This window comes from Erpetoichthys calabaricus, chromosome 1 (assembly GCF_900747795.2).
Source record: "Erpetoichthys calabaricus chromosome 1, fErpCal1.3, whole genome shotgun sequence".
Lineage (NCBI taxonomy): Eukaryota > Metazoa > Chordata > Cladistia > Polypteriformes > Polypteridae > Erpetoichthys > Erpetoichthys calabaricus.
This window is the reverse complement of record NC_041394.2, coordinates 187,202,709-187,228,665: the sequence shown is the minus strand read 5'-3', so window position 1 is coordinate 187,228,665 and position 25,957 is coordinate 187,202,709. Positions and strand designations below refer to the sequence as shown.

General features: G+C 40.1%; 1 protein-coding gene across 5 annotated transcripts in view; it reads left to right on the top strand.

Moving 5' to 3' along the window:
• LOC114658102 (protein arginine N-methyltransferase 8) overlaps positions 1–25,957 on the top strand; it is a 209,091-nt gene that overhangs the window by 171,392 nt on the left and 11,742 nt on the right. For all 5 annotated transcript variants that reach the window (XM_028810146.2, XM_028810135.2, XM_051923007.1 and 2 more), the window contains one exon: positions 15,649–15,799. In XM_028810146.2, the coding sequence (XP_028665979.1) occupies positions 15,649–15,799 (151 nt within the window). The remainder of the gene's footprint in view (positions 1–15,648; positions 15,800–25,957) is intronic.

The following is a 25,957-nucleotide window of genomic DNA, read 5'->3' as shown; positions in this document are numbered from 1 at the left end:
AGGTTAAAAACACACTATCAAAAGTTTTTTAAAAACAACGAGGTTAAAACAATGGCTGGAAGCTGTCCTTTTAAAATCATCCCGGTGCCTTTCTACTGGTGACTCCCATGCTTCTCCCGTCCAGGCTATGCACCAGGGGAGCCACCATACCTGCAGCTGACCTTCATTTTACCTTCTTCTGGTCAGTTTGCCTCGCTGATCCCTGGCTTTAGCTTTACCAGACCTTGACTTGGGCTCCCCAGTGACCAGGGTGCTCACGCTTGGGCTTTCACGTCCCAAGTCCCAACTCCCGCTGCCTTCTTGGCCTTACACGGTGAGCCATCCTCCTTCTGGTCACTCTCGCTCTTCACAAAATGTTCAGTGGGAGCGATCACAATTGACTGCTCCTCAGGTGCCAGCCAGACACCCAGGCTCACTGCTCAGCTGTTCAGCTGCCCGCGAGCCTCATTCTCATTCTTTTGCACTGGCTTTCCTCTTCCTGCTTCCTGCCTTCTTCTCCTACTAACCTTCATACGTCTTTTCTTTTCCTTTCTTCATTCCTCCCCTGCTAGCCGCCTCGTGCTTCTATTTATCACGGGGACGTGGATCAGATGTGGCAATCAGCAGCTCCCCGGGAGCAATTACGGATGAGGATGATTCCTCACCTGTGCACTTAAGCGAGGATCTCCTGCATCACGAATTCCCCAGGAACCGATCCGTCACACTACCACGCCCCCTCTCTAAGCCGCGATGGCAGTGAATATTTATTTAAAAAGTGGCCTTTTTGACATGAGCTGTGGATCCGCTACACCACAGTGCCTTTTACAATATTTTTTTTTTGTATTCGTATGAGCACCTCTTTTTAAGATGTAGTCACAATCTATGGGAATGCTTAGAACAGGGGATCATCCCAGACTCTCTATAGTACTAGATATGCCACCAACCCACTAATGTATTCCAAACCCTACCTAAAGTGGGTAGTTGTCTGGCGTCCTGGCTGATGGTAGACTCCGTAGTTTTCATGCAATTTTAACAAGTAGTATAAAGGGTTAAGTTTTACCTTTTATAATGACTTAAGAAAAAAGATGCAATTGAGTTCTGTTTGCTTTGCTTACTTTTAAATGTAAGGTGCTGTCTTTGGCATTCAGCCCACTTCCTCACACAATTAACAAGATATGCAGGCTACTTGCTGAAGCTGAATTGCCCTTGAAATTGAGTATCCTGTCCCGAGTGTAGCGTCCTCTTTTCCATTATGCCTCTCCTGAATTAGACTATGACTCTCTGAAGCTGTACATCTCCTAATATGCTTGTTCACTTCACAAACATGCCAGCTTTTACATTTAGCTGTCTTACATAATAGCAAAGTGTAGATGTGGTCACTGAGATAGTTAGCAAGTCCTAAGGGCCAACATTTTCACAGTATCACCTTCACCTAACCTTTTATGGAATGTGACAGTAGGGAGCCTGAAGGTAACTCTGTGTTTTTTAGTTTGTTTAACCTGAATTATTCTGCATTCAGTTAGAGCCAAACCTGGCCTACTGGATTCAAAGAAATTGCACCCACATCCTCATTTGAAGTTGTGTGACAACAAAAGAGAGATGGTAATAGGAGACTAGGTGTTTTGCAATACTTGGGCTTAAGTGCAAATGCATTTTTCAAATTCCTAGTTATACTGTTGAATTAAGATACTAATAAAATAAAGGTCACAGAATGTCCATCAGAGCAAGTCCTGTGCCCAGAGCTAGGCAGCCTGTTATTCTGTATTATCTGTCCATTCTCTTTCTGAACATATTTAGTGCAGAGTAGAGTCTTAGGAATCTATAAATTGGCCTGGCACTATTGAGCACAAGATAGATACCCTGGATGGAGTGTGGCCTCTACGATAACTTCATATCTTTTACTTTATTAATCCAAAGATTTGTTAAAAGGCTTGCAGAGTAATTCCTTGATGTGCGCCATGCACCTGCCGACATTTTATGATCCATTCGCTCAGACTGCTTGAAGAGAATGAGAGAATGGGGCCTGCTAATGTTTTCTTTATGCATGAACTCTCCTTGGATTTGCCCTGGTGATAAAATCTCTGTAATCAGTAATTAGTACTACCAGACGAAAAATGAACTACTGAAATGGAAATGACAGGAGAGGCTTCATGAAAGCCTTCATTTAGAACTCTATTAAACTCCATTATACGGTGAGACATGATAAATCAATTTAACTAGAGATAATAAATTTGACCTGAGCTACCACAGGTCACATATTCTCTTTGATATGTGCTAGTGATCTTGAAGCTGTAAAAGGATTGTGTTTGTGATAGCTGCTGTATGAAGAGATGGTGGTGGGGGGCAGGCAGAAAGAAATGGAATGAGGAAAACTGACTTGGCGTGAAGACTGCAGTGCTGCACCTCACAGTGCCCAGTCTCGGTGGAAAAGAATGTTTTATATAGAAGCGCTTCAAGACATGAATGAAAATCCTGAAATTCATCATTCTATTTGTTGAATCTGAGAAATTTATTAATAGGAGGAGAAGAGGTTGTTACGCTTCAATAAGGGGGAATGGGCACTGCTGTGAAAACACCACACCCTGCCGCCGCCGCTAGTGAAATCAGAATCTGCCCTGTAATCAGATAATAAACTAATGAAAGAAGAGTTATGTGCTCATTTATTCTACCGTCCATTTTCAAAACACATTCTTCTTTTCATTTTTAAACCTGTTTATTCAATTACAAGGTCACAGCCCTGGACAGGATACCAGGCTATAGACGGGCACACTCAATAATATAGAATACATTCAAAGTATACATTTTAAAAAGAGTATTTTAATGTGCCAACTGGGCCATTGTGCTAAAATAAACTCCACCTCCATATATGGCTAGAAACACACATTATGTTCCAGAATATGATGCCTTTCTATTGTGAGCACTACAACAAGTACAGAGCAACAGTAAAATAGTTTAAATATATTATGACAGGGCACTGGCCTGACACCAAGATGTAGCATACAAGGAAGTAATAGCTGACAGGCCTGGTTTGGTCCATAACCAAAGGTCTACAGTAGTGATCAGGTGGGTCAGCATCCTCTTGGGGATTAGCCACCCTTTTAAAAAGTTAAAAGTGGAAACGATGAAGTGAGTATTAAACTGTCAGAAAACATCAGCAAAATCATTAACCTCCTTAGTATTATGTTTACATCTGGAAAGATTAGTCAAAAATATTTCATATTTGACAACAAGAAAAAATATTATTAAGTGTAACTAAAAAATGTAAATATCGAAACGCAAACAAAGGTATGTTTAGAGTTCACTGCTGTACTGATGCAGATTTAGCACACTTCCTTTATGTGAATATTTTTGAAACAGTCACCAAAACACAGCCCGGTGTTACAACTGGGACAGTAGAAGTGTGTTTCTTTGTGCTTTCGCATGAGAGGGTAGAATGGGAGTGCCTGATTCACACGATCAATGCACTCCTTTTGTTAGTGTAGGCTACCACAGTGCAAGGCTTAGTGACTTCCACATTTGCCTCGGCATAAATGACAGTTGATGCATTTTGAACATTGCTTAGTGAGCTGCCATCCCTCTTGTGCTTCTACTAGATCGCAATCATTTGGCCTTCTGTCACACAGTTACTATTGCATGACAGTGCAACTTCACATTAGTGAATTCACCAGGCATAGCTCAGCGGTTTGCTCATACAGTACATTTCAATATCCAAGTCAACATCTGATGACCAAATTTACATTGTTATCAATATTGCTTGATTCAACTAATAGTTCAGCTTCAGTTAAAACTGACTCTACACCCTCTCTTTTACATGCTACTGTGTTTTAGTTAAAGGCTCCTCCCAACTCATGAATATTTAGGAGTTACCTTTGACGGGCAAAACGCATAGAAATATTCATGATTGTTTGCAGCATAATGCTACTTTATCCACTAGATGGCAGCAGAATACTATCCTGAGAGTTATTCAGGCTTTACACCCTGAAGAGGATCATTACCTATCACCCCGTATCTGACTTGGGCTTCACAGTAATTACATAGAATTCCAAGCTGGAATAACACTCTGGGTTAAAGCCAAGGGGGTTAAAGATGTGTCAGGGTAAATATTTTGTAAATAAAGAATAAACCTGAGTAATCGTTACAAATGAAATTCAAAATAGACATCCTTTATTTATACCAGTGGTGGCGCCTCACAGTGTGAGCAGCTAGGTTCTCCATGGCAAGGCTAAGGGGATTAACAGAGTAGTTTCCTTTAATCTGCTTGATTTCATTAGGTATAATAGCTGGAAATCATTTCAGTTACACCAATCAATACGCAGATAAATGGTATATTCTAACATTATAATTATGCCATTTCATGTCATTCAAAGTTCCCAAAATAGTTATTTATTAAAAGTCTTAGGTATGATATGTTTCATTGATCAAGACGTTTTGTATGTAAAGAACAAAACAAACAGTTAAAATAGTTTATAATCTCATCTCTAATTTACCGTATATACTTACGTTTAAGTTCTGCCGCGGATAGGTCAGGGGTTGATTTTACCGGATAATTTCCGGTATTTTATAATGTTGGTCATATAAGTCGAATTTGGAAAACTCACGCTATTGGTCCAAGAGATTATGATATGCTAATGTCCACCTGAGAGAGTAATCACAGAGCACACTGCCTTTTTTTTCTATGTATTGTGCCCACATGACCACACAGTAATACCCAAACTATTCCAAAGCGATGTTTGTACTGTTTTGTGTTTTTTGTATTTCACACCCTCATACACCTTTATCGCAAGAGCATCCTTTATCTATGATAGAGCATTCAATCAGAAGAAAATATGAAGCTGATTTTGAAGTAAACGTCGTTGAAGTGGTGAAAGAAATTGGTAACTACGCGGCTGCAACAAAATACGATGTGCCTTTTTGAATGGGCGTATAAGTCGGGGTCTGATTTTATGATTGATTTCTCAGGTTTCAAGACCTGAATAATACGCAAGTATATACGGTAAATATTCCGGTACAAGCAAAGTTGGGATGTCCTTGTTTAACAAGTTTATCTGAAGGACTGTCATACTGTGAAGAAATAAAGTTTCAGGTAGTGGGAGCTTGGAAATAGGAGAAACAAATGCACTAGACAAGCTCATTTGTGTATTCTCTTAGTTACAATAAGTTTAATATATTCTCATTTATTAGGGCACTGGTAAGTGGTAGCATGTTGCATGTCAGAGATACAAGTAAGAATTTCAGCTGTACTCTGTACACGTGGCAATAAGACGACTACTAGACTGTGTCCTAGAAAGAATTACTGAGTGGGCTCTAGGTTAGGTGGCAAGCAGGTAGGTGGAAGAGCTTCCCAAACCACTGGGTGGTGGCAGAGGAGCCCCGGTGCTGAACATGTCAGATCATGCAGCAGAGTTTAGAAGGCAAATGGTGCTTTCTCCAGGAAAAATTGCTGGCCCTTTAAAATATAATATTGAGACCTGGGACCCCCTCCACAAGACTTGCTGAAGGTTTTCCTGACCTTGGAAGTGGTCCTAAAAATTGCACCAGAAAAAGCTATAACCTAGAGAATAAAACGTCCCTTTTAGCCGAAAGACCTTTGAGTGGTATCAGTAAAATTTCAATCTGACAGGGCATAGCCTGATATTTTGAATTGAGTGGCCAGGTTATTATTATTTGTTTTTTTTTTATTAGTGCCTATTTATTATGTTCTTCAATGGAGGTCCATGGTTCAATCTCACTTCCTCATATAGAGAAGGCCCACACAATAAGTTGTGCGAATCTGGAACAAGCTACTGAGCCATGTAGTTGAAGTAGAAACCTTGACAACCTTTAAAGAGGGTCTGAATGAGGACAATTCAGCTTTCATCTGAACAAATAAGCTTGATGGACTGAATGGTCTCATTGCATTTGTCAAATGTTGTTACATTCTTTTTAAAGGCTGCCCCATAATTGGGTGTCATGGTGGCACAGTGAGTAGACCTCTGCCTCATGATTATAGCACCTTAGGTCTAAATCTTGTGCTCTGTTGAGTTTGCATGTTCTCCTCATGTCTCTGTGGATTATGTTTAGTCCTTTAACCTGTCTGTTCTATTAAACATCTATTAAAGCTTGTATTTTATACCTAACTACTAGTTTCTCCCCTCCTCTGCAGTGAAAACGTCTTAGGCTCCTTGTTGCAAAGCGCTGGCTAAAGTAGGCTAGAAGAAAAGTGAACACTTAGAGGTATAAAGCTACTCTTCACCTCAAACATGCATTTCAAAACTCAGTAAACTGGGTCCCCAGATGTGCATTACTAATCAATGTTACTGTTGCGTTCAGAATTAAGAAACAAGAATGATAGGCTCCTAATCTGGTTTATTATGAAAAGATTGCAGTATTGATTGTTATGTTTGCATTCTTTTATTAATAAATGTAATTTCACCAGAGAATAATAATCAATAATATAATAATTTGTGTGGGCAAAGAGCGCAGATTTTCAACAAAAGCTAAAAAATACATTGGCCTCAAAGAAAACATGATTGATTAGGTGACAGCCAGGTAATTTCACTAAGGAAATTCATCAAGTAAACCATTTTCTGTCATAACACTGTGATGGTGCGGGTTGGCTCCATGCTTCCCTAGCGTGAGCGCAACCAATCATTTATTTATTAAAATGGCCGCTTTTCACTTTTCTATATCACAGATACTATTTTAATTTGTGTACAGTCAGTCCAAAGTGTGAAAAATGGGGCATCCTGTCCTGGTGGCTCTGTGATCTGCTAATTATCCCCTTAAACTTGCTGAATAATGTAAAAATGAAAGTTTGGTGGTGGTTTCAGGGTGGAATTATATATCAGATATTACTGATTTTACAAGGAAATATTACAGAAGCTGCCAGACAGCTGGCCACAGCCCGAGTGGGAAAACAACTCTCTGAGTGCAATTTACAGGATACTTGAACTGACTAATGGTGCATTTCTTTTTGCAGACTTGTTTTTTTTTTTTGTGTATAATTTTGTTATATTTTTTGTTGCACTCAGTTTTAATGATTATTAATTATGAGCAACAAACTGTTTCAAACATCAGAGCCAATATTCAGAATTTGACTTTTAACCTATTGAATACAAAGCTTGCCATCAGTTATACTTAGACAACACAACCATAATAATTCAACTAAGAATAAGCAGAAAGAGAGAGAGACAGCTGGGAATTGGGCACAAAAGGAGGGTGGCATCCAGGTGAGAGGAAATACTACGGCAACCAACCTGCACTTTTCTGGCTAATGCACATGTTCTATATAATAAACTAGACGAGTGGTTCTCAACATTCAGTCCTCAGGGCCCCCTGTGGCTGTAGGTTTTTGTCAAAACCCATTTCTTCTCTTGACTGGACTCCTACCTCAGTTAAGCAAGCCTTTATTTCAAGTTTCTATATTTTTTGCAACAATTCAGAAATTACAAACTGGTTAAGCTATATTTTTACTGAGTGAAGCAGGGATTTATACGTTTTAGATAGGTAAGAACTCATTCATTCCTTTTAAATATTATTTATTATTTTTAATGTTCTGGCTATTTAGACAGCTATTTTTTTGGTGTGGTGTGGTAAGTTCTCACACGGGTTTATTCTGTGCATTAGTGATATTCTTGGGATTGCATGTTGAAAGCATTGCCTTCTGTGCCTTTGTACTCCTCAGAGTGTATTTTTGTTCTGCAGAGCTTTTGTATGAATACATCTTTTTATGTTATAACTTCATTGCCCATTTTGTTTCTTGCCAGGGTTTGATGATAATTCCTCCCTAGTGGGCATTTGTTAATCATTGTTCGGGATTTTGTGCTTTGGGACTCTCAAGTTCATACCACTACTTACCATTATTAAAGAATATGAACATTTATAGACTGAGGAATTTTTTTTTTGCTGCTCTGGACTTCGAAAAAGCAAATTTCAAGAAAGTTTAATCCATCTATTATCAGCATCACTTGTTTCACAAGAAGTGCTGACAATTTGTTTCACTGCTACACCTTGATAAAAGAAGCTTACCGTCTGCTACTGCATCCACAGCCTCTGCGGTCCATTCAACTTTCAGCATTTGTGCTGCCCATTTAAAGACAAAAACTGAAGTGTGACAAGCCAGTAAGAAAAGTGATTCTGTGCTTTACTAAAGAAACAGAGGAAAGACAGCAAGACTGCTTTGATTATGTAAACTGTGACATGTTTAGAGACTCGTCATCATATCTGGACGAGTACATAAATGTAGGAACAGAATTCATCAAGAAATGTGTGGCTGGCGATGTGTCCACGAAAACACACTGCTTTTTTATTAATAAGAAACATCAGGAATGTACTGAAATCATGCAGCAATGCATTTCAAAATGGTGATATGGAAACATGCAAGAAAGCCAGGTACAAACTGAGACAGGCAATCAAAGTGTCCAAATTTTAGCTCTGGAGTAGACCAGACACTGAGTACAGTAGCTGTAATAGTCTGGGCAACTTTAAAGTAAGACGTTTACATCCTCAGACACTTGAGGACAACATGCCATATTTTCTCACTAGAGATGCTTACAGATTACAAAGTAAAAGGTAAATGCTTTTTCTATTCCTGTTGAACTAATGGTTTCCATGTCTACTTTAATCACAATAACATGCAGCCTGTCATTTGATTGCCTGCAGCACTACACTGTTCATCCTTCTTTTATTCTATACATGACCTAAAGAGGACTTTTAAACAAGTTAATGTCCATCCAGTCCAGATGAAATTTCATGGTGTTTTTTAGAAACCTGTAGCAGCTAGTTAGCTGACATCTTTAATGCTTTACTGAGAGACCTGTTTCAAACAAAAGTGGACTGTCGGAGTAATTGCAGACCGGTGCACTCACTCCAGTCATGATGAAGTGCTTTGAATGACTGAGATACTGAGATACGTTAAACAGAATCTACCAGATAGCCATGATCACCACCAGCTTGCATTTTGTCAGAACAAGTCCATAAGGGAAGCCAAAGCCCTTGTACTTAATACCATCCTGGCATATCTAAATAATTAAAAACTACTCTGCCAGAGGTCTGTTTATAGATTGCAGCTCACCATTTAACGTGTTGCATCAGTTAAACCAACTATGGAACTTCCCAATTTATGACTATGTGGCACCCTCTGTAACTGGATTTTGGACTTCCTAATCCGTGGACCTCAGCATCAGATTAGCAGCATCATATCCTCCATGCTGACCCTCAAAACATCCACTCCACAGGGTAGTGTTCTGAACCTCCTTTTTGTACTCCTTGTTCTTCTCTGACTGTGAGGCTAGACACAGCTCCAACTACTAAAGCTCCAACTACTAAATTTGCCGGTGACAGCACCACCATAAGCCTAACCACCAACAAAGATGAGACTACATACAGAGAGGAAGTTTACCTGCAGACACAGTGGTGCCAGGGCAGCAATCTCACCTTTTGGAGCTGGAACCAAGGAACTGGTCATAGACTTCAGGAAGCTGAAGGCAGTGCACATTCACACTAGAGGGGAGGCTGTGGAAAGGGTGAGCATCAAATTTAGTCATAAATCAATATATTTACATCTACAGACATCTGAGGACAGCTTGCATTTCTTTGTCTTTTCTCACTGATGTCAACAGGTTCACATTGGAGTCCATCCTCAATGTGTACATAAAATCCTGGTATGATGTCTGCTAGGCTCAAGATCGTAAAGCACTGCAGAAGGTGGTGAAGATAACACAATATTACCAGTACCCAGCTGCCTTCTCTTCAGGACGTATACAGCACTTGCTGCCTTAGAAAAGCAAACAGTATAATTTAAGACCTCAGCCATCCTGCATGGCCAATTTTCTCACCCCTCCTTTGTAGCAAATGGTACAGGCTCATTGGCAATAACAAAAAGTAGCTCTAGGGACAGAATATTATATCTGAACACAAATACACACATACTCAGCATATATAAACATATTGTAGTAAATATATGTTGAATATATACAGTATGTCACATACAACAAACAGTATCATTTTTGGTGTGTGTTTTTGTCCTAAAGAGATGTGCAAGTAAGAATTTCATTGTACTGTGTACAGTTGACAATAAACTTGAACCTTGAACTTGAACTGCCTATCCATCGGGGAAGAGGAGCACCTTGACCAGATTAGAGAAAGAGAAAAGAGTAAAACTATATATAGGAGCTTCATGCAGCTGTTAGTATTGGACTTGGTCTTAATGGAGAGCAGGAGGTGATCATGACTGTTGATGCGTGACACCGACTGTGTTCACATTTCAGGAGAACACTGCTTTATCTTTGCAATGATGTACAGTATTTTTACCTTCTGTGCTATTCACTAACTAGAGCTGGATTACTGGTCTGTGGTTGGGTGGTGAACTGATTCACAGCACATAATCACTTAATCTGAAGGATGAAATAACCACTTCAGCTTGGCATACATGGAGTCTAAGTGTATGAAAGGTGTCTGTTTTGCTTAATAGTTATAATAGTTTGCAAAGTGGTGAGGTTTTTGTTTGCAGATTGTTTATCTATGCATAATGCAGTTTGCCTGCATAAGACATGCATACTCTATGTGTGGAGATATATATATATATACTGTCAAATAAAGCGAAGAGTACACGACATGTGTTCGCCCTCATTTGGGCTCATCAGGCGTACACACTCTACTGCTCCCCTCTCGGGGAATCGAACCTCGGACGTCAGCGTCAGAGACGAAGTCCCTTTACACTGCGCCACGACATGTAGTTCGTTTATTTGACAGCCTGTAGGTCCGGAGTAGTTACATTCATTGCATTCGTAGTCTGAGTCTCGACGACCTGAATTGTGTGTGGAAAATGTGTCGCGTACTCTTTGCTTTATTTGACAGTAAACTATGCAACATTGCATGATCTGCTTCTCGCAACTGAAAGAGGGCACCGTGGCGGATGTTTTCCGAATGGCAGACCAACCACAAGCATTACCTGGTAGGTAACCACCCACACAATTCAGGTTGTCGAGACTCAGACTACGAATGCAATGAATATGTATATATATATAAATATATATATATATATATATATATATATATATATATATATATATATATATATATATATATATATATATATATATATATATATATATATATATATCTACAACCATCCATCCATCCATTATCCAACCCGCTATATCCTAACTACAGGGTCACGGGGGTCTGCTGAAGCCAATCCCAGACCAACACAGGGAGCAAGGCAGGAAACAAACCCTGGGCAGGGCGCCAGCTCACCACAGTATATATTCATATTCAGTAGGATATATATATAGTATATATATAGTGTGGCAAAAGATAGGTACATCTCATGAAGTTTTAGTCCATTGTATAGTTTAAATAAATATGCAAATTAATACAAATTTAAGTGTATTTAAGAACAGAACATGAGATGCTGAAAGGAGTCTTTAAGAACCCCAGAATTTTATCACAGGCCCTACATGTAGTTCTTACCACTGTTGATGTCAAAGTGCTTGAGTCTACCATAAGAACAAGGCTGCCATAAAGAACATCAAGGCAGAGTAATGAACACAAAAGCTAAGACCAGGACTTTGGAACAAAGTGAATTATTTGTCCACAGTACCAGAAGATATGTTTGGTAAAAAGTAAAGACAGCATTTGACCAAAAGACCCTGATGCAAACTGTGAAGCATGGTCATGGAAGTGTTATAATTTGGGGCTGGTTTTCTGCAACACGGCCTGAGCAGGTTACCATTATAGGATCCACTATGAAATCTTCATTCTGCTAGGGGGAGCTTAAGGATAATGTGAGGCCTTCTGTCTGAAGGTTGAGGCTATATCAAAAGTGGACCTTGCAATATGACAATAACCATAAACTTAACAGTAAATTTAACTAGGAATAACTGAAAAGAAAGAAATGGATGGTCCTAGAATAGCCAAGTCAAAACCTGGATCTGAAACACATTGAGATGCTGAGATACATGTGGTAGAAATAGTCTATGCACACAAGACACCCCTCAAACAAAACTGAAAAAAATCTGCATGTAGGAGTAGGAAAACCTTCTCCAAGCTGATGTCAGAGACTGATTGAAAAATAATGGTATGGCTACTTGAGGGGGCAGCATGAGCTATTATAACCAAGGGTGGACTTATTTTTCCATAAGCAGAAATTGCATGCTTGTTCAATTTTTGTTAAATAACTTATTGCAAGTCCAATTTTTCTTTTCTTTTTTTTTTTATTACAACAATTTATCTAAAGATGGAATCTAAATGAAGATCAAATCTTGATATATCCTATGTGACAAGTAGGGGGCATAACAGCATCTCCCCTCAAACCCCAAACACAACTGTCCCAGGTTCAAATATGTAGTTTTTTTTTCAACAAAGTACCTTTAACAGCCTTCTTCTTATCAAAATACAGCACAGCACAGCAAAACAAACTCTCTCTTCTCTCTCCTAGACTCCTCCCAGGTGAGTGATGTCTCAATACTCTCCTAACTCTGGGTTGCCTGCATGAGATCAAGCAGCTTCTTTTATCTATGACTAAGGAGCACTTCTGGTACTAGGGTATAGCTTGCCGGAAGCACTTGTGGGGCAAAAGGAAGTTCCCGAAAGTAGGGATTATGAATCCTGGCAGCTCCCCCTGGTGGCCCCCATGGAACCCAACAAAGCTGCCCTATGGGACTACAGGACCCAGCAAGCCCTGTGGGTGTCTGTGTGAGAATCCTGACCCAGAAATGCTGCCATCTAGTGTATTGGGAAGAAAATATTCACCCATCATCATCTACTACAGTCTTTCCATTGTACTGGCCTCCTGGCTGGGTAAGGGTCCCTGTTCAGTCCTAGTTGGAATGCTGTACCACACTAAATGTAAGCAAGTGTTCCAACCATTACATCAAATATGTTAAAAAAAGTATGTCACTGTATTATGTGGTAAAATAAAATTGTAACGTATAAATTACAGTAGAAAGTAAACTGATTAGTTTCAGCCAATTCTGAATTTCATTAACTTTTAACAATTTCAATAACGTATAACAATATAGGTAAGCTGTCAATTTAAACGTGCTTGACTCTTAAGAACACAGTTGTTTATTTGCATGTGTAGCAGCATATCCATTAGCCAGTAAATGAATGCAAATTGATATTTAGCAACAATATAGATAGAGAGGCAGAGAAACTTACTTGATCTGTCAAGTCAGGTACATGAAACATAGTACAGGACAACTGTATACAATACAACAAAACAAGTGCACAACAGTACAAATACAGAGCAGAATTCTTACATTACTAGGTCACTTGTTGTTGGGTTTTTTAATGTTATTGTAAAGTTTACTTATTCTAACTATTGCACACACTATTGAGAAGATGAACTGCAGAGGGCAAAAAACTTTTGACCAGCACCTTCATGTAGTCAGGATATCATTTCTTCAGATACTACCCACAAGTCCTGACTCAAGCTGTGGATATAGACTGACTAGTATGTCAAAGTTTCATCTGAAGATTTAGCTTCTGCTTCCTCCCCCCCATGGTGTAGTATGGACAGAAATCTTCTTTACTCGTCAATTTCCTAATCCCTCATCATACTTACATAAGACACGAAATGTAACCATCTGCTCCACTACTCAAAATGCATCAGTCTACATCAATAAGTAAAAAGTGTTAGAATCATGCCTTGTAATTTGTACTATACTATAACACGTTATTTTATAAACTCTTTTGGATATGCAAGTAAGCTCATCTACTGTTTTTAAGGAATATTGGTTATTCAAGTGAGTATACTGTGTATTTTCAAAACTTATTATTTTTTACTGATATCTAGTCTTGCTGAAGCCAAATGTATACACATATGTCTGTAGACAACTGTGACTGAATTTTGCTTAAAACTAGGTGGGAACAATTAGATGGCTAACTGTCACATTTCTAAACAAATCCAGCATCTTATGAAGGCTGTGCTCAAAGCAGGGGAGGTGATTTTGAACTGCAAAGATCAGAGGTGCTCTCATTAACCTGCCGTGACAGACAGCAAGCTTCTGTCCCAAAAAAATAAAAAAGACATGCAAATGTGTTTCTCATGTGCAGTGAGCACACTACATGTGTTAAACCTTAACATAACCTGATGCAATGGAGAAAACTTTCTGTAGCATCAGATTATGCATTGGCATTCAATGACATCAGTTGATGAATGATAAACATGAATGATGCATTGTTGCTGGTGCTGTATGTGCTCTTTTTCGTTCAGTGTTATGACAATAGTATAGGATCTGAGGTAAGTTTGAAAGAATTATCAGTTATATTTGTTCATATTTAAAAGGACTACCATTAAGAGAGCTGATAATGTAGAGCACCAGGAGATGCAGATTTCAGTACTCAAAACACCCGAATTAACAAATATGGCTAACAACACCAGTAGATGCACAGATGAAGTTGCACAATATCAACCTTCTCTCTGTACGTCTAATCGAATAATTAAAGAAATTTAACATTACTGTCTAATTGGAAATGCAAATATGCCACAAAAATAATCGCAGTATTTTAACCTGTATATCCGTAGACCACAATGTTATCTAAACATTATCTGCTGTTATGCCATACAGTGCTGCAATAGTTAAAATGACTGAAAGATTTCATTGCAGACAGAGGCACTTCTCAAACATGTGGAGCCCTGTAGCTGCAGTGGTCTACGTGTGTGTCTCTGTCTACTCTGTTGCGACACTCATTACAATGTGAAAATCAATTACTAAATTTCAGTTACCTTGTGCTACTGAGCTTCTGAATGGATGACAGCAATTTTAACTTTTATTTTCTCTCAATATCAAGTCTTTTGTTCAGTGTCTTTTGCCATCTCCCTGAAACCCTGGAGGTGGTTTAAAATGGATGGACTGGAGGAATTGAGGGCAGGTGCTTTTGGAAGAAGCTTTGTGTGTGTAATCTTTGCAGCGTAGGATTTCCCCACTAATCACAACACCCTTTTTAATGGGTTGCCCCAGACTTGTTTTCTCATTCGACGCAATGAGACATCAGATATTAGTAAAATATGTACCGGGGGCGGGGTTAGCTGGCAGCAATAAAGAAATGTTTCCTAAACAACTGTGGAATCAAAAGGCATTTTAAACTGAAATGCATTGTAGCAAAAGCCCAACTCATTTTTACTTATTTTCTAAGTTGTTCGAGTTTTTATCATAAAGATCAAATTTTAGCATAATGAGTATAGCATGTGCAGTCTATGAGAACCTCAAAAATAATCCAAGCAAAATTATTATGCGGTATCATAATACTGCTAACTGAAATTTGTACTTTAACCTTTGCATGAAATCATTTATCAATTGTTTAGTACTCTACTTTTATGGTAAGAGTGAAACCTCTTGAATTAGTGTGAGATTCCTAAAGAAGGGGGTCTGCCTTGGTCTTCTAAGTGGGCCCTGAGTGAGAGGGTATTGTGCAATCTGAAGGTGTTATCTGTCACTGACGAGGCATGAAAGTCCAATACACTTAAGTGACAAATGCAGATTGTAAGGTAATATGTCAGAAATTAGTGTTAATGCTCTCTATCTGATAGACACTGATAGATGACTTACGAGATCAGGATGTGTTATAATTATTAGCAATATAGTAAGTGTATAACAAGGTTCACTTTGTTATTGATAAATGGGAAAGTTATTTGTTTAAAGCGACACAAAAACATAACAAACTGTTTCTTTATTTCAAATGCAGGAAGTTGACATCTACACTGTGAAGACAGAAGATCTCTCATTCACTTCAGCGTTTTGTCTGCAGGTCCAGCGTAACGATTATATTCATGCACTTGTGACCTATTTCAACATCGAGTTCACAAAGTGTCATAAGAAAACTGGCTTTTCCACAGGTAAAACATCCTTAATGGGAAATGTCACGTCATATTGTATAACTAGACATGTCATATGCTTCTGCCAATCCACTAGCTAATTCAAAAGTAGTCTTTTTTTTTTTTTGAGAGAATCTTAAAATACTTTCTTACGTCCAGAAAACTGTTATCTGTTACACTATCCTTTGTAAGAGATTGTAATTTGAGAGGAACATTCAGTACAGTGCATTTTATTTATTTGCTAAAGCCACTAACTCAAATATTAGGAATACAGGTAGACAGTGTCAGGAAGATGAAGAAGAACAACAACAAATTATTCCTTGTATAGCCCAAAATTTCACAAGGAATGCTTCAATGGGCTTTAAATGGCCCATTTTTTGACAGAAGAAGGACTTGACAGGAACAACATAAACAGGGGACCAGTTCAATTTTAAGACACCGGTTAATTTAACAGGCACATCCTTTTGGATAACATGGCTTTCCTCAAAGCCACTTAATTCAATGCAGGGCACAGGGGCCTATCCTGGCAACACTGGGTACAATGCAGGAAATAGCAGTGATCAAGGCAGCAGATCACCAGAAGCAGCATCAATTGGAATTGCCAATTTATTTAACCCGTACATCTTTGGCAGTGTAGAATGGAAAACACACAAAGTCATAGGGGGAACATGTAAAAGCCACAAAATCAAAAGGCACAGGATTCAGACTCGAGACACTGCTTCCAAGAGGCAGAAGCATGGAATAAACATCCCTTCATCTTCAAAGAAGGCAGTTGCAGAGCCCAGATAAGAATGCAGGACATTTCTTTATTTTCACAGAGTTATGCACAAATGTGTCAGTCCATGGAGTGAGCAATCAGTTAAACAATTCATCTGCTTGTGTGCTTTTTTCTGATTTTTTCACCCTTATCTAATATATCACGTCATCTGACTCTTAATATGTGGAAATTTATCACCTCCTCCAATCAACTAATGCCACTGGTAATTTCTGACTCATGTCAATTCTCCTATTATTCTAAACACCACTTTGTTAAGAGGGATGTTTTATGGATTATCCTATTGATCTTAGGACCACTTCATAAGAGAGGGTTTGGGCTTTGTGGAGGTGCGTTCATTGCTTATTTATTTCATTCTCACATTAGAAATTATGTTGGTATATATATATATATATATATATATATATATATATATATATATATATATATATATATATATATATATATACAGTAATCCCTCCTCCATCGCGGGGGTTGCGTTCCAGAGCCACCCGCGAAATAAGAAAATCCGCAAAGTAGAAACCATATGTTTATATGGTTATTTTTATATTGTCATGCTTGGGTCACAGATTTGCGCAGAAACACAGGAGGTTGTAGAGAGACAGGAACGTTATTCAAACACTGCAAACAAACATTTGTCTCTTTTTCAAAAGTTTAAACTGTGCTCCATGACAAGACAGAGATGACAGTTCTGTCTCACAATTAAAAGAATGCAAACATATCTTCCTCTTCAAAGGAGTGCGTGTCAGGAGCACAGAATGTCACATAGATAGAGAAAACAATCTCTAGCAAACAAATCAATAGGGCTGTTTGGCTTTTAAGTATGCGAAGCACCGCGGCACAAAGCTGTTGAAGGCGGCAGCTCACACCCCCTCCGTCAGGAGCAGGGAGAGAGAGAGAGATAGAGAGATAGAGAGAGACAGAGTTTGTTTTTCAGTCAAAAATCAATACGTGCCCTTCGAGCTTTTAAGTATGCGAAGCACTGTGCAGCATGTCGTTTCAGGAAGCAGCTGCACAAAAGATAGCAACGTGAAGATAATCTTTCAGCATTTTTAGACGAGCGTCCGTATCGTCTAGGTGTGCGAACAGCCCCCCTGCTCAATCCCCATACGTCAGGATCAGAGAAAGTCAGCGCAAGAGAGAGAGAAAGTAAGTTGGGTAGCTTCTCAGCCATCTGCCAATAGCGTCCCTTGTATGAAATCAACTGGGCAAACCAACTGAGGAAGCATGTACCAGAAATTAAAAGACCCATTGTCCGCAGAAATCCGCAAACCAGCAAAAAATCCGCGATATATATTTAAATATGCTTACATATAAAATCCGCGATGGAGTGAAGCCGCGAAAGGCGAAGTGCGATATAGTGAGGGATCACTGTATATATTGTGAGCACAGGTCCGAACACCATCAGACAAACACCACGTCTTTATAAAACACACGTTTATTAAACACCAAAAGTCCCACACAGCACATAGCGCTCCCGCACCAGACACCCTCAACGCGGGCCTTTCTCTGAGTCTCCGTGGGCCGCCTTTCCTCTCCTCACGGGAGCTTCGTCCTGCTCCCGCTCCCGACTCTAGCTCTCTGATTGGAGTGAGGCGGACCCTTTTATTTCCACCCGGATGTGCTCCAGGTGTTTGCTGATGTTCTTCCGGCAGCACTTCCTGTTGTAGGCAGAAGTGCCACATGAGCACCCAAAGCATTCCGGGTGTCGCTGGAAGAATTTTCCCCCACCTTCCCAGGTGTGGCGGAAGTGCAGAGCTCCTGGGTTTTAGGAGACTTGGAGCGCCCCCTGGCGGCAGCCCCCATGGGTTTGTGCCTCCTTGCTCCATCCCTGTGGTCCCCAGCTTATCCAGGGCAGTTGCCCCCTCAATGATTTATGAAATGAAGAGGTAGGGGAAGTGACAATGAAGGTGGCAGGGATGAGAACGGCACCTGTACGCTTGTGCCGCACTGCCAACCTGCTGGCTGCTGCTGAGAGTTGATTCTACAATAAAATAAAATAAAAGTGAAGAGGAATAACCTTGGAGGTCAATCACCACCACGAAAGCAAACAGTAGATGTCACATAGTATATGCGTACCAAATTTCAGGTCAATAGGTCAAACGGTTTGTGAGCTATGGGTGATTTAAAATCCTGGACAGACAAATGAACAGCCACGGTAGTGTATTATATAAGAAGATATATATACATTGTCACAAACTCCACAAAGAACCATAGCAAGGTTTGGGGCAGTCACCCGTATATTATTTTCCTGGCTGCAAATTGCAAGCCCAAACGTAACATCAAGGGGGCCAAAGCCAGAAAGGCCTTCCTCTATAGGTCCGGACCCGGAAGTGACATCAACAGGGCCAAGTGGAACTTCCCATGAATGGTCTGCAGGAAAGCGAGAAAAAGAGTCAGTGCACTCTGCCACATCCTGGTCAAATTCAGAAGTGCCCTCACCTAAGCCCTTTAGCTGCCTACAAAAGTATTGTGATAAAAAAATTCTTTGGGGTGGAGACGAGACATGATCTTCTCGGAAAACACATTGACGTCATGCGAGACAAGGCAGTGAGACAAAAGAACAGCTGCTGTACAGGCTTTTAAATGATCGATGTGCACCGCGATAAGCAGAACACGCAACTTGCCAGCAGCAGCAAGCTGGCAGATGATCCGACTACATCTCCTTAGCGTGCGTTCAGCCCCCACCTTCATAACGCGAGCGGCACAGACTCGAAGTGGCAAAAGGATAGCTGCTGTACAGGCTTTTAAATGATTGACGCACAGCGCCACAAGCAGAACATGTAGCTCGCCAGCAACAGCAAGACAGCAGCTGATCTGACCGCATCTCATTAGCATGCATTCAGCCACCCCCTTCACAACGCGAGCAGCATTAAGCACTTTGAGCTACTTTTTTGTATGAAAATGTGCTATATAAATAAACGTTGTTGTTGTTGTTGTTATACGTCCCGCAAGAGAGAGATTTTACCATGCCCGGGGCTGAAAATAAAGGACAAAGAGTAGATGACAAAGTAGAATGTCGTAAAGAATAAAAAAATGCTGGTGCAGTACACATGCACAGCAGGTTAGAGATTATGGAAGTACGAAAATTCCAAAGACTCAAAAAAAAGGATATGAAAGATCGCATTAGCGCAAACAAACGGAAATTATTACTCTGTGAAATAACGGAACAGCAAAAAGAGATTGAATATATTGTTCGGATTTAAACTTTAAGTCAGAGACTTGTAGATTGTCTAATTCGTGTTACCAGCGAAAATTATAAGATTCCAAAAACATTGTTGCGATATGAAGTCCCATGAGACGGAGACTTTTAACATGAGATTATTTCAAGTCACAACCTACTTACAACTATTTTCAAACAAAATCACAGTCATCTAACCTCAGTCGTGTGAATGCTTTTGTCAGACACATTTCCAGCGCTCTCAGCTCTTATAAATTTTATCAGGACAATAATTTTATACGTTCTAGATGACACGTCAACGACAAAGCTAAGAAGAACAAGCATGGACAAACATTCAAGAAAGTCATTTTATTTATTAGAGAGAAAGAAACGATATTCACTCACAGGCAGATATACGTTGCGTTGATATGACATAAGTCCAAACACGGAATCAAAATTCAAAGTGATCTTGAAGAAAAATTAATTCCAAATATTGTTTTTACAAAGGTTTTAAAGTAAAAGTGAAAATAATGCATCCATCCATCCATTTTCCAACCCACTGAATCCAAACACAGGTTCACGGGGGTCTGCTGGAGCCAATCCCAGCCAACACAGGGCACAAGGCAGGAACCGATCCCGGGCAGGGTGCCAACCCACCGCAGGACACACACAAACACACCCACACACCAAGCACACACTAGAGCCAATTTAGAATCGCCAATCCACCTAAACTGCATGTCTTTGGACTGTGGGAGGAAACTGAAGCGCCCGGAGGAAACCCATGCAGACACGGGGAGAACATGCAAACTCCACGCAGGGAGGACCCAGGAAATGAACCTGGATCTCCTAACTGCAAGGCAGCAGCGCTACCACTGTGCCACCGTGCTGTGAAAATAATGCATATGTAACAATTCCAATGAAAATAACAATCTCTTTAAATTGTATATCTGGTAAACCCAACTCGGTGGTGGGCAAGTGAAGTGAGCAGGGGGCGGAGCCCCCTAGTATATATTTATATATGTTTTGTGATAAAATGCGCTATATATGCGTCCGATCTGGCACAGACTGACAATGGAGGCACTCTAAAATCAATAAAATGCTTTTAATTTTCTTCAGCTGAGGTCCACGTCTTCCCCATGTCCCTCAACCCTAACAAAGTCCCAAAACTAAAGTAAAGAACCACACTAAGTAAAGCACACTCTTCTTCTTCCACCACTCCACCCAGGCAACCTTGTCCTCCTCCTCCCGACTCTGGCCCCGAGTGGTGGCCGCTGGTTCCTTTTATTAGGCACCCGGAAGTGCTCCAGGTGCTTGATTGCCGAGTCCCAGCTGCACTTCCGGGTGTGGTGAAAATACTGCTCACAAGGGCCCAGCAGTTCCCGCTGCAGCACCCCCTGGCGGCACCTACGGAACCCAACAGGGCTGCACCAAACTCCAACTGCCATGAAGCCCTGTGGGAGTTCGAGGCACCGCTGCAACCCAGGGAGGCTGGCATCTAGTGTTCAGGGGGAAGTATTGGGCCTCCCATGCTTGCTCACCTGAAACATATGCTGAAGGGGCATCCTTGCGGGGCATGGGCCCTGGCCATCCGCCACAGTATGTATATATATATATATATATATATATATATATATATATATATATATATATATATATATATATATATATACAGTGCATCCGGAAAGTATTCACAGCGGATCACTTTTTCCACATTTTGTTATGTTACAACTTTATCCCAAAATGGATTAAACTCATTTTTTTCCTCAGAATTCTACACACAACATCCCATAATGACAACGTGAAAAAAGTTTACTTGAGGTTTTTGCAAATTTATTAAAAATAAAAAAACTGAGAAAGCACATTTACATAAGTATTCACAGCCTTTGCTCAATACTTTGTCAATGCACCTTTGGCAGCAATTACAGCCTCAAGTCTTGTTGAATATGATGCCACAAGCTTGGCACACCTATCCTTGGCCAGTTTCGCCCATTCCTCTTTGCAGCACCTCTCAAGCTCCATCAGGTTGGATGGGAAGTGTCGGTGCGCAGCCATTTTAAGATCTCTCCAGAGATCTTCAATCGGATTCAAGTCTGGGCTCTGGCTGGGCCACTCAAGGACATTCACAGAGTTGTCCTGAAGCCACTCCTTTGATATCTTGGCTGTGTGCTTAGGGTCGTTGTCCTGCTGAAAGATGAACCGTCACCCCAGTCTGAGGTCAAGAGCGCTCTGGAGCAGGTTTTCATCCAGGATGTCTCTGTACATTGCTGCAGTCATTTTCCCTTTATCCTGACTAGTCTCCCAGTCCCTGCTGCTGAAAAACATTCCCACAGCATGATACTGCCACCACCATGCTTCACTGTAGGGATGGTATTGGCCTGATGATGAGCGGTGCCTGGTTTCCTCCAAATGTGACGCCTGGTATTCACACCAAAGAGTTCAATCTTTGTCTCATCAGACCAGAGAATTTTCTTTCTCATGGTCTGAGAGTCCTTCAGGTGCCTTTTCGGCAAACTCCAGGCGGGCTGCCATGTGCCTTTTACTAAGGAGTAGCTTCCATCTGGCCACTCTACCATACAGGCCTGATTGGTGGATTGCTGCAGAGATGGCTGTCCTTCTGGAAGGTTCTCCTCTCTCCATAGAGGACCTCTGGAGCTCTGACAGAGTGACCATCGGGTTCATGGTCACCTCCCTGACTAAGGCCCTTCTCCCCCGATCGCTCAGTTTAGATGGCCGGCCAACTCTAGGAAGAGTCCTGGTGGTTTTGAACTTCTTCCACTTACGGATGATGGAGGCCACTGTGCTCATTGGTACCTTCAAAGCAGCAGAAATTTTTCTGTAACCTTCCCCAGATTTGTGCCTCGAGACAATCCTGTCTCAGAGGTCTACAGACAATTCCTTTGACTTCATGCTTGGTTTGTGCTCTGACATGAACTGTCAACTGTGGGACCTTATACAGACAGGTGTGTGCCTTCCAAATCATGTCCAATCAACTGAATTTACCACAGGTGGACTCCAATTAAGCTGCAGAAACATCTCGAGGATGATCAGGGGAAACAGGATGCACCTGAGCTCAATTTTGAGCTTCATGGCAAAGGCTGTCAATACTTATGTACATGTGCTTTCTCAATTTTTTTATTTTTAATAAATTTGCAAAAACCTCAAGTAAACTTTTTTTTCATGTTGTCATTATGGGGTGTTGTGTGTAGAATTCTGAGGAAAAAAATGAATTTAATCCATTTTGGAATAAGGCTGTAACATAACAAAATGTGGAAAAAGCGTTGCGCTGTGAATACTTTCCGGATGCACTGTATATTTTTTTTTTTTTTGTTCTTTATTTCGCCTTATACAATTTCTTGTACTAGGAATTTGGTAGTTTTCGCATACCCCTTGGGGTCAGAGTGCAGGGTCAGCCATTGTACAGCGCCCCTGAAGTAATTACAGGTTAAGGGCTTTGCTCAAGGGCCCAGCAGAGCAGTGGCCTTTTTGGCAGTGACGGGGATTGGAACCGGCAACCTTCGGGATACCAGCGCAGATCCTTAGCCTCAGAGCCACCACTCCACCTGATATATATATATATATATATATATATAATAATAAATTCTAAAAGATTATTGTATATTAACTAAACATTCCATACACCACCATGCAGCACCTGAAGAAAAAATCTATGCATACACAGAAGAAATGGTTAAACTCCACACAGACTGTGACCACGCTAAAATTTGTGTAGTTATTTCCAGAGGGTGGTAAATCTACAGTACACTCACGAGGAAAAAGAAATCAAGACCTGTAGCTTTAATGCAAAAATATATTGTTTTAAAAAGGCATAAGCTCTATTCATGACCTGTTATCACATCATTGATAGAAATAAATATGCAGCTGCACAATATATGTCTCAGTTTACCTTCAGTTCATGAATGAAAGGCTTATTATGTATAAAGATAAAAGACTAAAGACTGATTGATTGTCAGACTTCAGTGATGTGCCTACTTTTCATTTATTCTTTGTTTCAATGGCAACTCGCAGCATTTCAGTAGCCTGCAAAAGCTGCATCTGTTGTTCGTCTTTGTGTAGGATCAAATTTAGGCTGGCATTTGATTTTGCACATTAGATCAAAAGAGTGAAACAGAAGGCCGAAATCTGCATCTTTCTTCAAGGTCATGCTGTGTTCACATGTTATGGGACAGATGGGAAATATAAATTTCACACTGGGAAATTTCATGTGAACTCCCTTCGAAGTTGTAGCTCTCAGTGGGACAACGTGGAGAACACATTGTTACTCCAGTTACTGAGTTGTGATGTAATGTTAATTTTTCACCTCATTCAATAATGTTAATTGAAAAAAAAAAATAAAATAAAATAACCAGGTCAGTCAGAATAAGGCAAAACACCATTAATGCCTACTTTAAATTTTCACAAATAAATAAATAAATAAAGCTTATCTTTAATTGCATTTTCTGGGAACCAAGTAGCAAATGAACATCAACCAGGAATTCACATGAACAATAAGCAACTGGCAAGGTGAGACCTGACAAGTGATAACATTGACAATTCCCACGGACCTGAACACCGCATTTGTTTGGGGGGACACCGGCAGAACCTGCTTTACTAGCTGGGTGCAGCTCCTTTTATCTACTAAAGCTATCTTGCCTCACACGTCTAATGTACAGCACTGCCTGCATGGCGGATTCTGTTGTCACTTACGTGGCTCTCACTGGTATTTTACTTCGGTGCTGTGCATTTGTAATTGAACATCCATGGCCACCCACTCAAGGTCATTACTTTGTCTAGTGCGCAGTATAAACACACTAAAAGGTGAGGTGTGTTCTTTTACTTGCAAAGTAAATATTAGAATATGTTAAAATTAAAGGTTGTTGACCAAAGGTTAATGGTAGCTAATAAGCAGAATATATTGAATACTTTCCTTTCACACTTAACAAAAGAAGGAATACTTGAATAATTTTAATGAACACGCCAACCTCCTGCTATTGGGTAAGCCCAACGACAAAGAGCTCTGTTTCTGTCTGTATTTCTGTCTATCCTTTGTGCAAAACAGGTCATAATATATCACCATTTTTAAGAGTATATTTGAGTATATGTTAAGTCTCTTGGTTTTCTTATTGTAAACAATGGTAAACCAGGACTAGCAGTTTAGCCAGCACATAATTAGGTATAATTCAAGTAAATTATACACTTTGAAGGCTTACACAAAAGGCACATGTTTCTGTTAAATTCAGACATTTATGCATTAATAATACTGTATAACACTGTGTTAAATAAATGGTTGGATCCTTCAGTATCCCACCATCATTGTTCTCTGGATTGTATTCTACATTTAGAGTAAACAAAAGTCAACTCAACGTTCATGTAGTTAACATAACACTGCCCTCTGCAGGCCTCAAAAAATCACTACACAGTACTTGACTGAAAAGTTCAGTTATCTCTTTCAAAACAAGAGTTAAGAAAAGGTAGCATATATAAAAGTAAAGATCTTTATAACACTCGTTTCAGTCACAAGGATGCACTGTTGCCTCAGCCATATTCTCTTAATGTCGTCATTACATTGAAACGTCTGTGACTTGCCACATAACTCCTCATTCTTTGTTTTTTACAGTTGTGTATTGTTGTAAAACAGTACTTGCATTTTACAGTATAATTCATTGTTTTAATATTTGGCATAATTTTATGTTCAGACCTTCATCACAGATGTCAGATTAAACAGTGGGGCAGTGGAGGGATGCATCGTAAACCACATGAAGCCTTCTGTCAGAACTGTGTGCAAGGTGTTTTGCAAGCGAGAGCTGGCTCCCTGATGTTCTGGGGGTGTATCGGTTATGCAGAAGTAGGTCCTGTGGTGGAGGTGACGATGCACTTGAACCAGAAGGGCTACGCTGGGCTTCTGGATCACCATGTGTCTGAAAACTGAAGATAATATTGGGATCATTCTTCTTCTAAATGACCATAGGCTGTGATATTAATTTTATTGGCACATGTTGAGATGATAAGTGGTAGAAAAGATGAAGGGTAATTCAGAACTGGCCTGAACAGTGTTTCATTGCTGACTGGCTAATTCTGTTCATTTGTGAACTTATTGCTGGGCAGAGATAAGAGATCATTGGACTTACTACTTTTATTTATTGGTATTACTTACAGGATGACTTTTTTGATAAATGTCTAATGCAAAAGATACCAACATTTCGTTCTCCATCCACTTATCTTGATGAGGGTCATGGTGGCACCCCAA